General features: G+C 39.8%; 1 protein-coding gene and 1 non-coding gene across 2 annotated transcripts in view; one reads left to right on the top strand and one right to left on the bottom strand.

The window, feature by feature from the left end:
* Nucleotides 1-16,745, bottom strand: part of LOC126482415 (trypsin-1-like) — a 180,463-nt gene that overhangs the window by 111,575 nt on the left and 52,143 nt on the right. Inside the window, exons 2-4 of the mRNA XM_050106528.1 lie at nt 11,359-11,400; nt 5,573-5,611; nt 1,409-1,536 (exon numbers count right to left, since the gene is read on the bottom strand). Coding sequence (XP_049962485.1) covers nt 1,409-1,536; nt 5,573-5,611; nt 11,359-11,400 — 209 coding nt within the window. The remainder of the gene's footprint in view (nt 1-1,408; nt 1,537-5,572; nt 5,612-11,358; nt 11,401-16,745) is intronic.
* On the top strand, nt 4,690-4,763 carry Trnat-ugu (transfer RNA threonine (anticodon UGU)). The gene has a single exon. It is a non-coding gene; the product is annotated as a tRNA-Thr (tRNA).

Genomic DNA, 16,745 nt, shown 5'->3' with positions numbered 1-16,745 from the left:
AATTTAACCCTTGGGCCTGTCAGAGGAGGAAATGGGACTTAAAGTGCCACATGGGTATATGTAAGAAGGGATTAAATTTTTTGTCTACAATTTCTGCTTCAAAAATTTTTGCCACTATTTGTCTGTAACTTCTCTCCATTTGTTCTGTCTTTATTTATGGTTCTGTGAAAAGCATTTTTCTTATAACTTTGTTTTGTTACAATTTGACTATCACTTTAAAGTGGAATTTATTAAAGAAGCTTTACTAAGGAGTGTATTGTTATGCTACGTTCTCCTGTCCTCATATGAAAAATATTAATCCTGAGAAAATGACAAAGCTCAATAGTAACAATTCAAGAATTTCCAGTACTTACTCCACAACCTCTGTAATACACTGAGAAATGGCAACTAAATGACTGGATCTGAATCTTTTTCATTAATATCTTAACATTAAAGACCTGTCCCATACATCTTCCTACCACCACCTCCAGTCACTAACATTACCTGTCACATCAAAGGCATGGCTACCTGTGAAACCAGTCATGTGATCTACAAGCTCAGCTGGAACCATTGTGCTGCATTCTATGTAGGCATGACAACCAACAAGCTGTCTGTCCGCATGAACGGCCACTGACAAACTGTGGCCAAAAAACAAGTGGACCACCCTATAGCTGAACACGCTGCCAAACATGATACCCCTCATCTCAATGACTGCTTCACAACCTGTGCCATATGAATTCTTCCCACCAACACCAGCGTTTCTGAATTGCACAGGTGGGAACTTTCCCTGCAATACATCCTATGTTCCCGTAACCCTCCTGGCCTCAACCTTTGTTAGTCACTGTCCTCACCCATCCAGCCCTCTCCCTGTTCCCATTCCAGCACTACACAGCCATCATTTCACCACCACGCCCAGTCTTTTAATTTCTTTTATTTTTATTTTTATTTCTCTCCTTTCTGCTACTTATGCCCTCCACACCTTCTCTCCAACCCTCCATCTAAACTGCAACACTTCACTGTCTGCCACTCCCACCATACTATCCCTCCCCCTCCCTGACCCAGCCGACTCCTTACCCCCCACCCCGTCGCCACTCCCATCATGCACTGGTGCTGCTGCTCGCAGTGTAGTTTCAGCTCTCTGAGACTGCAGATGTGTGTGCAAGTTGTACTTGCGTGAGTGAGTGTGTGTGTGTGTGTGTGTGTGTGTGTGTGTGTGTGTGTGTGTATACACATGTGTGTATGTGTGTCTACTGCTGACAAAGGCCTTAATGGCTGAAAGCTATGATTGTGTGAATCTTTTTATTGTGCCTATCGCAGCTCAGCATCTCTGCTATATGGTGAGTAGCAACTTTCCTTCTCTCGTATTGTTACATTCCATAATGGATTTTTCATTGTTTAAATGTTGGTTTTTCACACAAATGTTACTTACAAGGTATGGACTAGGGTTGTTATCCAGAAAGCAATGTGCCGCTGTCAGCACCCACTCAGAGTCCAAAATAGAGCCACCACATAGATGTCTATTGTTTTCGTGTATTGACACTTGCCACGGAATCTCTCCTGGAAGTAAAATTTAAATGTCATAATATATTACTCCAGATTTAATGACTAATTTATGATAAACCTAAGATCTCCAGCAGATGCATTAAAGTTATTAAATAAGAAATTTGATGGATATGAGAAGTTCAACTCTCATGATATTCTATATCTTGTGTGTACCATTCCCTAGAATCTGCGTAACCTCATCACTCACTTACTGCTTCTCTAGAGCACTGAAACAAAAACATTCTGATTTCACACACACAAAATTATAAAAGGTAGCAACAATGTCTAAATTGTATAGCCAAGTTTTTATGTTTTGTTCTCAAAAGCTGTATATTTTATTCCTGTGCTATCCTACTGATGCTTATAAATGCTGCATTTAACGCAATAAAATCAGTAGAAACACCACTACTGCTGTTTCCTCAATTATATTAATCACCTGCTTTGTACCTTTTACTGTGTGACTGTACTGATATTAATCAAACAATAAGTGAGTATCATGCAAGAGCAGTACAAAACCATTCACTATGAACACTTTTACATGTCCTACTGCTGGCAGATATCTTGAATACCTTACTTTAAACTGGATAATAAGATAATTTGCAGAAAGATGCTAATACAGTATTTTTCATAATACGAATTTCTAGGGATTTACAACTGATGATGGTTTGTTGAAGTCTTTCCAAAAAGTACAGAGAAACCTTTGTAACATGTGTAGTTTTGACTTTATACAATGTTCTTACTGCTCACTTCTGTTGAATAAATACTTTAATTACTTCAGCTGCAGAGACGCAGAAGATAATTCCATAAGATAGCAGGGAGTGAGAGGATACAAATAAATTAAGTCTCATTTCCAAGCAAACAAAATCTCAAGTACTTAAAAGTGCAAAACATACCATACCAAAATAATTTTGTTGAGTAGTTTGTCTATGTGTTGATTTCAGTTTAGCATGCCATTCAGTTGGACACCACAGAATTTCAGTTACATATTTAATTCAGGGTATGATCATTATATGTCTTTATCAGGTACTACTGGAAGAACTTTAGTGAGATTAAGACTTAAAATGACTGTTGTGAACTAGTTGTAGATGCATCCATCTACCATTTTCACTCTGTCTGGTATAACTGAGTTTGAGCCCTTACTTAGAATAATTTACTTGTGTGACCAATAAACATTGTAGCCTAGATTTAGACCAGTCATGTAAGTCATTGGACGGTCACTTATTCAGATTCAGAACAGCCTCAACACCATGCTTCATGGAACTTCGTATCTGATGTCCCCACACACAGAGCTGGTGGAGTGAAGTTGTTTATCATGACTGAGCTATAAAAGTCATGCGCCCCCCCCCCCCCCGCCCCCCCCCCCCCACACCCCACACACACACATATCTGCTGCAGCCAGAGATGCCTAATGGATGAAAATGACATGGTGGCTGGTCATATGTTGGACCTTCGCAGCCTGTTCAGACAGTATTTGTTTGTTTGTCTCTTGCTTAGGTTACTGTGTATCAAGTGCGAATAAAACGAAGCTTTTCTATCTTATAAACATTCCAGTTTATGTACTTTATTAGTTTATTAGTCATATACATTTATTTATTTACTGATTTGTTTCTACCAGCTACTAAGGTTCTTCTGAATTTTTTAATGTTTCCATATTTCATATCTATGTCTGTAGTCAGATTAATTCTGCAAAAATTTACAACCAAGTAGCTCCATGGTTCATCTCTGTACTACAGAAAATTCATGAGTTGACATAGCACTGCGTAGAAAACTATTCTACAGGTCAGCAAACAGTACTTTGCCATGTACGGGTGACGTGCAGAAACTGTGGGAAGGATTTAATGCACACATCACTGTGGGACAGAAAATAATAAGCAATTCTTTTCTTGTAACTAACAGTTACCTGATTTTATTTTAAGAGTACATAAGCTGTGTATAACATAATTGTTGAATATTAAACTGATGAGCCAAAACATTATGACCACTGCCCTTCGCAAGGTTGAGTGCCATCTGGTGGTGTTGAGGGCCCATGGTGCAGTAAAGAAAGAATATAAATGGAACAGAGATGAATGCAGACTTATTCTATCAATGATACAAGCTGTAAATGGGGAAATCCACTGAAATAAGGGACTCTGATAAAGAGGAGATTGTTATTGCCTGGTACCTGGAAATGAGCATCCCAGAAATGGGGAAGCTGGTCAGCTGTTCATGTGATACAGTCATGAATATCTATGAAAAGTGCTCAAGCAGACCACAACTGGGACACTATCATGTGCCAGTTATGCACCTACAATCCACTGGCTCATAATTTACTGGAATTGCATGGCTTGTGCATAAGCATCTGTACCACATACCTTCGGAAACCTACTAAAGACTTGTTGAATCCATGGCATGCAGAATCACTGCCATATTGTTTTCCAAAGATGGACCAACATAGATTGTCACAATGTTTTGGCTTATCAGCGTATTTACTGTAATATAAATACTTCAGGAGTAAAGCAGACACTCACCACAAAGCAGATGTGGTTGAGTCATCGACAGGCACACACAAAACAGACAGGAAACCTGTTAGCTTTTGGAGTAAATTCTTTCTCGAACTACAGTACAAATCCACACAAAATGCACCAAAGCATACACACACACACACACACACACACACACACACACACACACCTGTATAGTGCCAGCTGGATGCATAATATCATAAGTGCTGTTTGGTAGACGAACTAGGGTGGGGCTGAGGTTGTGTCAGAGATGGTAGAGGAAGAGAATGGCAGGCAGAGAGATTGGGGGTGGTAATTAGTAGCTTGGAGGGAGGCCGCCGGTTTTCTGTCTAGTAATGTGGGAGGGAGGGGTGGCAAGTGTGCGGGCTACGCATGTGATGCACAGATGTTGGGACCTGTGGATAGAAGTGCACAATTAAGTTGATGTGGAGAGGTGAAGTGGGAGAGAACGATAGGACAGAGGAAAGGGAACCTGTTGGGTGGAGGGTTGTGAGCAGTTAGTTAACAGAGATTGAAGTCAGGGTGATTCTGGAAGTGAAGGTTGTGTTTCAAGGATAACTTCCATCCAGGTATATGAATATGAAGATGGCACTACAAATGTAGTGTGTCGACAATAAGCTGGAAATGTGGGTCTCACGGGGAGCATGCCATTGCACTATCCTCTGTGTCCTCGATGGCTCAGTTGGATAGAGTGTCTGCCATGTAAGCAGGAGATCCCAGGTTCAAGTCCTGGTTGGGGGACACATTTTCAACTGTCCCCGTTGATATTTATCAATGCCTGCAAGCAGCTAAAAAGGTCTGGATTTCACTGTAATTTCATTCATCCATCCATGTAGTTCAGAAAAGATGGTGGAATGGATCCAGATGGCGTGAATCATGAAACAGCATCCTTTGCTCTTGGAATCATCCTGTCTCATCTCCATCAAATGGCTGTCACCACTCCCTCCACTCTATCCTCTTCCTATCACCCTCTCCCAACTCACCTCCATACCACCTTCATAATGTGCTGCTCCCCCCCCCCCCCCCCCCCCCCGGAGCACTGGCACTCGAGCATCACATGCCTACCTTGGCACTAGCGTCCCTTCCCTTCCACATCCATAGCCAGCAAACCAGCTGACTCCCTCCAAGCTGTGATCTACCCACCTCCAATCCCTCTTGCTGCCTCCTGCCTGTCTCTCTTTCTACCCACCTCACCTGACACAACTCCCACCCCATCCGAGTCCACCTGCCAAACTGCATTCCTGGTATTCTGGCACTGTGTGTCCAGCGGGCACTATGTAGGGGCATGTGGTGTGTGTCTGTGTGTGTTTTGAGTATGAGAACATACTCCGAAAGCTAGCAAGTTTCTTGTCTTTTTGCATGTGCCTGTTGATGATTCAATACTTCCACTTTTCAGTGAGTGGTCTCCCTTACTTCTAAACTATTTACATTCTACCAGAACTTTCCTTCTATATTACAAACCTCAATGTAATTAAAATATTTCTGCCTCTGTTTCATTTCTTACAATATTGTAAAAATATTTATTTCATTAAAATTTTAGCATCACTTACCTATTTGAGCTCTACTGCCACCTACAATTAATGGTTTAGCTGAAACAAAATAATATTAATTATCCATGTTGCACAACACAAAAGAAGGCATACAATATACTATGTAAACTGATGTCTACAAAGAAGGCATCACGAAGCATCACTTCTTTTTATTTTTGAACATGTTAAAATTATTAGTATTGTAATAACAAGAAAAATTAGAATGGTTTTAATTTAATACCTACAGGTATTGTAAAAGCTGTTTGTAAGGTTTGAAACCACCCAGTAACTTAAAATTGTGTAGCCAATCAGCTTCAATAAGTGTGTTTATCATGAAAGGCTGGATGTTATGAATCCCAGTCCAGAATATAGTTTTAATCTGCTAAGAATTTTCAAAACAGTGCAAACTTTACTGCAGGATGAAAGGTTCATTATGCTCTTAAGTTGTGACACCATAAGCACATGTATTATTATTGGCCATCCAAAACTATAATTAAAAAAGCAATACTTCTTATCTGTAAACCACTCTCTACTATATAAGTATTAAGAATTTAGTTTTCTCAGAGACACTGAAAATTTCTGAGATAATACCAGACGTTTATTAAGTGCATAGTTAAGTTTCACAGATCTGTTAACCAATTTCATTGTCCCAATTTCCTCAAAAGATATTTGAACACATGAAATACAGTCAACTATGAAACTGTCCTAAAAACCATGATCTTCTCTCCAGTAGTCAATCTGAATTGTGACAAGAAAATAATGATACCCCTACCATTGTCCTTGAAATTGATTATCAAATGCTAGTTGCATCTGGAAATAAGAATACAGTTTCTTTCATGTTATGTGATCTTAGTAAACTTTTTGAATACATTCCCAGGATATACTTCTTGAAAAACTTGGATTTATGAAATAAGTAACTCCTATTTAGCTGTAATTGTGTCTTATTTTAATAGCAGCAGGCAGCTTATTTTTGGTTAATTGTAGATGTGTTCCTGTGTAGGCAACAAAGACAGGTGAGTCACAGAGCTCAGTGCTTGGATGTTTCTACTCCAGCGGCACAGTAAATGATTCATGTACTTATGTAGGACAATTGTCACTTATCTACTAGGCAGATGCGTCCAAACTAATTAAGGCATGTCATGACCCATAGAGTTCCAGCTTGCCATGCTGAACATCCTGGAAGCAACACTGAATTTGTTTGCACAATAAATGCTCTACAGGCCAGAAAAAACGCAATTTCTGTTCAGATTAAACACAGACACAGAAGAGAAATCAGTAAAATTTTTGAGAATTCATATTAATCCAAAACTAAACTAAATAAACATATTTACCGTGACTGCAGAGAAATAGCATAAGTGTCATGTTTCATGAGGAAACTGTGAGATTTAGTCACAAATCAATGTCTGTGACTGTCTTACTTCATTTTCTTTCAGTCTTATATACTTTACAATGTGCTGCTATAGGGACACTCTTGGCATGGGAGGGATGTATTTGAAATACAGGAAAAGGTACCGGTAGTTAGAATGATGTGCACAGCTGGAAAGCATGTCACTTTTTCATACTGCACCACATAAATAAAAACAGCCTTCAAATGAAGCCTGACAACATCTTAAAATGGAATCAACAGATAAATCAAATAATAAAGAAATGTGTGGCAGGTTATAAACCAAAGAAGAAACTTACCTTCATATGATTTTCATTAAGTGCCTCACCTTATGTTAATTGAAGACAAGGGTGCTAGCTTATTTTGGATACTTTCAGGATCACCGTCAATTTTGGGACTAATCTTTGTTTATTAGCTGTTTAAGGTATATGGTCCTGTGTGTTGCAAATACCAAACTTTTCTGTTGTCGCAGCTGCTCTATTTTCATGGAGAGAAAGCCCATATACACTTATCAGCCAGAGCATTATGACCACTGACCTATCATGGATAGAAACACATCCAGGTGACAGCACTGTCACCTGGCAAGGAATGACTCCTAGTCAGACACATGTAGTATCAGTGAGCTTGCTGTCCTTGTGTAGAATAGGGAAAGCGCATGATCTATGCAAATCTGACCAAAGGTAGATTGTGATGGCGCAGAGGCTCAGCATGGGGACATTGGAAACTGTACAGCTTGCTGGGTGTTCAAGGAGTGATGTGGTAAGTGTCTTCAATATGGGGCAAATTCAAGGTGAAGCTACATCCAGATATCATGTGTTTGGGTGGCCACCCATCATTATACATGTTACATGACGTAGGCTGGGCAGACAGGTAAAACAGGACAGGTGGTGAACTGTGATGGCACTAACATGTTGGGCAGAGTGCAAGTGTATCTGAACACAGTGCACTGAACACTCCTAATGATGGACCTCTACAGCCGATGACCCATGTGTATTCCAATGTTAAAACCTTAACTTCGGCAGCTACAACTGAAATGGGCACATGACCATTGGCACTGGACATTGGCACAGTGGCAGTGCATTGCATGGTCTGATGAATTCTGATACCTTCTTCATCATGCCAATGGGATTGCATGAATTCGTCATCTTCCAGGGGAAAACAGCTCCTTGACACCTGTACTGTGGGACGGAGACAAGCTGGCGGCAGCCCCATTACACTCTGAGGAACATTCACGTGGACTTCCATGGGTGCAGTGAAGCTCATGCAAGGCCCATGATGGCGAAAGAGTATCGTACACAGGTTGCAGACCAAGTACACCCCTTCATAATGATCACTGTTTCCCAATGGCAGTGGCATTTTTCAACAAGACAATGCACCATATCACAAGGCCAGGAGAGTGATGGAGTGGTTCGAGGAACACAGTGGCGAGTTCCAGTTGACGTGCTGGGCCCCCAACTTGCCAAATCTGCACCCGGTTGAACACATCTGTGGTGTGGTTGAACCTGGCAGTAGAGCTCATCACTGCCCCCCTCCCCCTCCCCCCCCCCTCCCGCCCCCCCCCCCCCCCGAATTTACAAGAATTTGGTGACATGTGTGCAGATGTGGTGCCAATTGCCTCCAGTGACCCACACCAAGCCTCACTCCTTCCATGCCACAATGTGTCACCACTGTTATCTGAGTCAAAGGCAGACATACTGGCTATTAGGTAGGTGGCCATAATGTTCTGACTGATCAGTGTATATTAGTCATTTTGTGTCATCAGCCCAATATCTTTGTGGAAACACAATACAAGATTTCTGGCCTTCAATGAATCAATTAAATCCTAATTTTTTTCTTCCTTTCTTTCTTTATTATTACTATTATTTTTTAAAAATGTTTCACAGTCTAGGAAGCTCTTCCCTAGCATGTAACTGAGCAAGGTGTCATAGTGGTTAGCACAATGGACTCACATTCTAAGTGTCAGTTCAATTCCCTATCCACCATCTAGCTTTAGGTTTTTCTATGATTCCTCTAAACTGCTTAAGTAAATGTTTGGATGGCACCCTTGAAATGAAACTGACAGTTTTCTTCATGTTAAATACTGATCTTCCTTTCTTTTCTTTCCTAGCATGTATCTTGTGATACATGTGCCACTGTTATCATGATTTGCCAAAACTCTTTTATTTAAATTTGTGGACAGGTTGCCCTTCCTTTGCTTCAATCATCAGTTAACCTAAGGGTGGGAAGTAGTGTGCACTGCCTGTCTGTGAACCACGTAAACTTAGTTCTGAGTTTTAAATATTTGTGTATTTGTGTTTTTGAGGAAGAGACTGGGGACCAGCTCAACATTTTCCTGAACAAGAGTGGAAAACTACATTAAAAGCAAATTCTGGTTGGCCAATGTTCCAAACCAATAGTGGTTACTTTGCCACACAGATTTAATCCATTTCTGGCTCATTTCCTTATCTCACGGGCTACTGTATTGTGCCTTAAGCTATATGAGCAGGTCTTTATTACTCCAGGGAAAATTATTTTCCATACTATAATTCTATACAAGACTATAATTAGTTAAAATATTGTGAAAATAATAGTTGCTACTCACCATATAGCGGAGATGCTGAGTAGCAGATATGCACAACAAAAAGACTGTCCGAAAGTGAGCTTTGAGCTAAGAAGACCTTTGTCGAAAATACACACACACACACACACACACACACACACACACACACACACACACACACACACAAACAAACAAACAAACAAACAAACAACTCTCACTTACATGACCACAATCTCTGGCAGCTTGAGCCAGACTGTGAATAGCAGTGCATAATGGGACAGGCAATTGGGTGGGCGTAAGGAGGAGGATGGGACAGAGAGGAGGAAGGATAGCAGGGTAGGGGTGGGGGACAGTAAAGTGCTGCTGTGGGAGTGTGCAGGGATGAAATGGAGAACAGGGCAGCTAGGTGCAGTCAGGAGGTTAGACGGAGAGAATGGGGATAGAGGGGGGCCGGGGCGGCGGAGGGGGGGGGGGGGGGGGGAGTGGAAAAGGAAAGAAGTGAAAAGACTGGGTGTGTTAGTGGAACAGAGATCTGTGTAGCGCTGGACTGGGGAACACCGAGAGGGCTAGATGGATAAGGAGAATGACTAATGGAGGTTGAGGCCAGGAGGGTTATGGGAATTTGAGGTGGAGGTCAACATCGAGGAAGGTGGCTTGTTGGGTTCACTGATGACATCTTCATGATCTGGATCATAGGTGAGGACACCCTATCCACATTCCTCCAGAACCTCAACACCACCCCCATTTGCTTCATCTTGTCCTACTTAACCCAATGAGCCACCTTCCTTGATGTTGACCTCCACCTCAAAGATGGCTACATCAGTACTTCTGTCCATATCAAACATACTAACCACCAGCAGTACTTCCACTTCGACAGCTGCCACCCATTCCATACTAAGAAATCCCTTCCATACAGCCTAGCCACCCATGGCTGTTGCATCTGTAGTGGTGAGTGGCCCATCTCAAAATATACTGAGGATCTGACTGAGGCCTTCACAGACTGACATTAACCTCCCAACCTTGTACAAAAACAGATCTCCCATCCTTATCTTTCCAGCATGACAACTAACAAGCTGTCTGTCCGCATGTATGGCCATCGACAACTGGACCACTCTGTTGTGAGCATGCCACCAACAACATGTTATTCATTTAAATGGCTGCTACACAGCCTGCGCCATTCTCCCCACCATCACCAGCTTTTCTACAATGTGCAGGTAGGAACTCTCCCTGCAATATATCCTACGTTCCCGTAACCTTTCTGGCCTCAACCTTCATTAATCATTGTCCTTTCCCATCTAGCTCCTTCCCTGTTCCCATTCCAGCACTACGTAGCCCTCTGTCCCACCAGGACACCCAGTCTTTTCACTTCTTTGCTTTTCTGGAACATCCCCCCCTCTGCCCCGCCCACCGTCTAACTTCCCGACTGCACCTAGCTGCCCTACTCTCCATCTCATCCCTGCACACTCCCACAGCAGCACTTTACTGTCTCCGACCCCATACCCTGTTATCCCTCCCCCTCTCCACTGAAGCCTCCTATTTCTCCCATCTGAGTGCCTCGCTCATCATGTGCTGCTACTCGCAGTCTGACCCCAGCTGCCTGAGACTGTTGTCATGTGTGTGTGGGTTTGTATTTGTGTGAATATGTGTGTGTGTGTGTGTGTGTGTGTTTGTGTGTGTGTGTTTTTGGCAAAGGCCTTGTTGACCGAAAGCTCACTTTCCGAGTCTTTTTTATTGTGCTTATCAGTGACTCAGCATCTCCGCTATATGGTGAGTGGCAACTGTCCTTTTCACAATATTGTTACATTCAGTCCTGGATTTTCCATTGTATAATTAGTTAAAAATTTCTAAAGACATTTATTTCACAAGTGCCTAATTGTCACTTACCCGACTGAGTGTTTCTGTTGCCACCAGCAGTAGATGGTTCAGCTGAGAAAAAAAAGAGCTATTATTTGGGATGTAGAAATATCTTAATCTGCAGAAATTTATTAATAAGATTATGCAGAATTCACTGTAGACTCATAGTTTGTGTTTAATTAATGACACAGGGAGTTTTTGATGTTCCCAATGAGGGATTCAGGTCATAATGCAAGAATCACTGACTACATGTATCTAACCTTTGCTATCTTCAGTAATTTATTTAGTTTATCAGTTACATGTTCTATGAGGCACTTGCACAATAGGCTATACCGTAAGTCATACAGCAAACATACTGGCTACTAAAATGTGTTAATATAATAGAGAAAAGTTTGTAATTTAATAAAAGAAATAACTGTATAATCATTTGCATTAAGTGGGCTACAAGTTTCTATATAAAAATTCTTCAAAAGAATTGAAGGATTTGTCTAGAAGTGACTTTTTAGCTTACCTTCAAATTTTCCTTTTTTGTGAGACTTTTGTATCGTAAAGTAAATTGTCAAATATTTTGTTTGTAATGTTATTCTCCCTTTCTAAGTAATAATGAGTTTTATTGATGATTAATAAAGGAAATTTTTCGTCTAATATGGTAATTAAGAAATCTGATGGGCTATTTACAACCAATTTCACAATATAATACGTGTTGTGTGTGGTTGGTGTTAAAATACCAAACTTTTTAAGTAACTGACTACAAGAACTTTATGGGAACCACTACATGTTAGTCTAACTGCATATTTCTGTGAAATGGAAACTTTGTTTTTGAATGATGATATACAAAATAATATTATTCTATAGGACATTCTCAAATGAAAATAAGTGCAGTATCTTAATTAATTATTCATTTCTCTCCAATATTGTAGTAACAGAAGTGGCTGAACTGAGTTGCTTAAAAGCTACAAAATAGGTTTATTCCAGTTAAAGTCTTCATGAATGTGTATATCAAATAACTCTTAAGATTCTCTCTTTATTATTCACTCTATCTTAAAAATAAAACAGAAATATTGAACGAGACACCACTTCCATAAAACCAGTCAACAAGTCTCTCACACATAATTTACGATTTACTTTGTTGCTTTATGTTTGTTCTGATTTATTATACAATTCACATCACTTGAAAAAAAAATCTGCTATGTGTATGTCAAATATATGTGGACCATATATCCACCTATATTCTCAATTCCCCGACCATCCCCATGAATAACCTGCAAAGGAAAGCCCAATTCACTTCCCAGTATCACTCTGGAGTGGAGCAACTTAAACCATATCCTCCACTTGGGATTCAACTATTAACATCCTGCCTGGACATAAGAAACATTGCCTAAATCCCCCCCCCCCTTTCAAAAAAGGTATTTCACTGCATACCCAATCTACAAAATGTTCTGGTTCATTCTTATGCCACACCTAATCCCTACCCTTATTCACATGAGTCATACACCTGTGGAAAGTCCAAGTACAAAGCTTATCTTATGCACCCACCTAGCACATCCAACTCCAGACTTGTCACAGGAATGTCCCGCTCTATCAGAGGTAGGTGAAATTACGAAAGCACATCTTGACATGGGATCATTGCCATAGTCATGGCAGTGGCTTGTTTATCATAATGAGCTGTGCACTGTTAGCCAAAAATCCATTTACCTGTGAGGAAACATTAAATTGTTTACCTTAAACTTCTCTAGAAAGAAACTATCATGTATGGGAATCTTCTCTTTTTCATTCTTATCAGTTACTGAAATCAAATTTCTCTTCTCAAAATCATTTAGAAAATCCACACTGAAATTATCATAGACCAATAGCAGCTTCTATTTGTATGTCAGATAGCTTAGTCGAGAATCACAATGATTTTTTTTTTCACTGGAGAATTGTGTACAGCTATGATTTTGAAATGATATACCTAGTAGTGTCTGCTTACAAGCACATGCTTCTGTGTGCTCATCAACAAATTTTACTTGTTTTACTTTTACTAAACTCATCTGACATTATACACAAGGCAAAACCCTCCTTTTTATATTCTAGTATATAATCATTTATAGTTAACTTCTCTATTCTTGTTGTTATCTGATGAACAGATAAGCAAAAGATGTATCCATGATAGTACATGTTTCATTTGACAATGAAACAGATTAATGAATGGGTTTCTGACCAAGAAGAAAATTTCTTTGAAACTCATTTGAGGTGTTCAGAGGGAACTTGAAGGAAGAAAGCTGAAATATTTTTTAGAGCCAATGCTGGTAAATAAAATATTTAAACTCTTTCTTAAAGCTGTTCTTGTTTCTCTTTGCCTCTTTGTCCATTGAAAATGACGGTACAGTTAAATAGGAGATGGGATTAAAGAATTTACTGGTAAAAAGAGAGAGACATACCTAGTTGAAAGGACACAATACTGTCAATAGTCAAAACTCAATTATCACCAATACTGTAAAATACTCCAGTTGGTTATCAACAAAGCAAAACACATATACTATACCCAAAAATAAAATGCTTCAAGAATAAAGCATATTTAATTGATCATCGCTTCTACAGTCTGACCGAGTACCTAAAAACCAAACAACAAAAATAAAGATGCATTATGAATATTCTACTTTGTATGTTGTCTCTAATGTTTGTTGTATATATGATTCTTTGCTAAATTACTTCAATATCTAATCCTTAGGAATGTAATACAAACTGTATTTTATCTTGTAAAGATCTAACCATGTCCAATATCCTTCTATATATTCTATACATGTAGGATTTGAAGGACTAAATAAATAAATAAGCAAAAACAGAAAGCAGGACTGATAAACAGGAAACAAATGAAAATAGTAGATGAAAGAAATTGACTTCCCATGCAACAGTTACGGAAGAAATGATGACACAAGGAAATTACTAATTACCAGTTTCATCGTACCTGCTAACAAACACTCAAATACAAAAATAGTCAATTTCGGGTGGCTGAGGCCTGTTCTAGCTGGCGGGCCAATAGTCTCCAATTGTAGATATTTGTGTTTTTAGTCAGCATTACAGAGAGAGAGAATGCATGTGTGCGTGTGTGTGTGTGTGTGTGTGTGTGTGTGTGTGTGTGTGTGTGTGTGTGTGTTTTTTAGTCAGTGTTACAGAGAGAGAGAACACATGTATGTGTGTGTATGTGTGTGTGTGTGTGTGTGTGTGTGTGTGTGTGTGTGTGTGTGTGTGTGTGTACATGCGGTTGTTGCAGCCACAGCTGAATTTGATGGTAGATCAACTGATTCTGGCTGGCTGCAACTTGTAACATCTGATGCCTCCTACGTCCAGTGACAACGTGCTATGGTCACTCCAGAGTGTGGCCAAAATCAGTGAATGGTGGGCAAGCTGGCAAGTACTTCCTCTGATGCTGTTGTTATCATAATTTCACTCACCTGGGCTTTACATATCCTGATCCACCCCTCCACTTTTGAATGGGACACTGAGTGGAACTGATTATTTGTCAGGTTGTGTATGCCATTGACATTGCATCTACAGAAGGACATTAGAGCTAGTGTCAGATCTATAGCGTGGGAGCATCCAGTATCGTCAGATTGCTAGACAGAGCCTGTATTGCAGTATGCAGGTTTTTGTTGATATCTGAGCCACATACCAGAAATCTGAGATAGAGTTCACCGTTAAAAGCTATTTTCTCACTTCAATGGGCTTGCAAAGTTCATATACAGCATTTCTATGGGTGCTTGGGCTTGGGCCAGGGCAAAAAATCATTGCTTCAGCACCGTTTTATTGACTGGATTAAAGGTTCAGACTATTCAATGTTTTCAATATTGGTATTAACTCCTATCCAGGAAGTACAACACTGTGCTAAAGACCATATACATGTCTTTCCCCAGCAATATCAGTGAAGCCAACTGGAGGATACCTGACCAGAACAAGAAAAGAATGAAAACTCTATATTACCATTCTTCCATCATCAATAACAGGATGCCTTCACACACACTGAATCTGTGGTGAATCGACAAAAGTGTGCTAAATATTGGCTCCACACATTTTCTACATCTACATTCTACAAAGCTCTCTGATGTGCATGGCAGATGCTACTTCCTATTTGATAAAAAAAAATATAGTAGAACAGCACTGATTCTCACTGTAGGATACTGACAATCTTTTATTCACTAACAGGGTACAAAAATGTCATACATAATGCACACAAACATAACAAGAAAAAGGCGATCGCTGTACCACAGAGCTCACTGCTTAAGTCTCAGACAGCACACAGTATAACCAACTTAAGTGCACCAGATATAAAAGTGAAAGTATAGCACTGTTTATCAATATAAGAGGAACAAACAAAATAAAACATCTGTAACTGATTATCACACACCAGAGTTGTATAACATACTAGTTTCATTTTAATATGGAGCATAGGAAGAATGATTGCTTGAATACCTCTATGTACTCTGTAAACAGTCTAATCTTGTATATGTAGTCCCTATGGGAGTTATGCACAGCAAGCTGTAATATAGCTCTAGATTATTGACTTAATAATGGTTCTTGAAAGTTTATGAATAGAATTTGATGCAATTTGGATGTCTACCTTTAAGCGTCTGGTAGTTCAGGTTTTTCACCATCTCCATGACACTTTTCCATGGGTCAAGCAAACCTGTGACCATTTGCGGTACCCTTCTTTGCATACACTTAGCACCCCTTACTAGTCCTATTTGGTATGGGTCCAACACATTTGAGCAGTATTCCAGGTTGTTGCACTAGTGCTTTGTATGCAATTTCCTTTGTAGACTGGCCGATTTTCCTAGTACCCTACCAAAGACCTGAAGTCTGGCATCTGGTTTTCCTATGACTGAGCCTATGTGATCATTCTATTTCACATCCCTACAAATTTTTACACCCAGGGAATTGTGATTCCAGTTGTGACTCAGTAATACTGTAGTCATAGGATACTACATTTTTGTGTTTTGTAAAGGGCCCAGCTTTACATTTCTGAACATTTATAGCAACCTGCCAATCTTTGCACTGTTTGAAATCTTACCAAGTTCTCTCTGAATATTTGCACACCTCTTTCAGACAGGACTTCTCAATACAGATATTGGCATCATCTGTAAGAGTTGGTATTCATATTTTCCAACAATTCATTAATACACAACACAAATTGTGTCATAACACGCTTCCCTTGCACTCATGAGGACTTACTTCTACTTTTGGCAATGACTCCTGCATCCCCTCTACCAAACAATCCTCAGACCAGTCACAATTAAAATTTTTTTTTTTTAGTTAACATGACTTGGAGATCTGACAGTGATCTACTACAAATTATCAATTAATAAAACAGTTGAGATCACTATAATCATTTATTTAAAAATGATGACCAGTTTTGATCTTTATGGTTTTGACCTTTATCA

Source organism: Schistocerca serialis, chromosome 1 (assembly GCF_023864345.2).
Source record: "Schistocerca serialis cubense isolate TAMUIC-IGC-003099 chromosome 1, iqSchSeri2.2, whole genome shotgun sequence".
NCBI classification, from domain to species: Eukaryota; Metazoa; Arthropoda; class Insecta; order Orthoptera; family Acrididae; genus Schistocerca; species Schistocerca serialis.
This window is presented reverse-complemented; position numbering and strand designations above follow the sequence as displayed.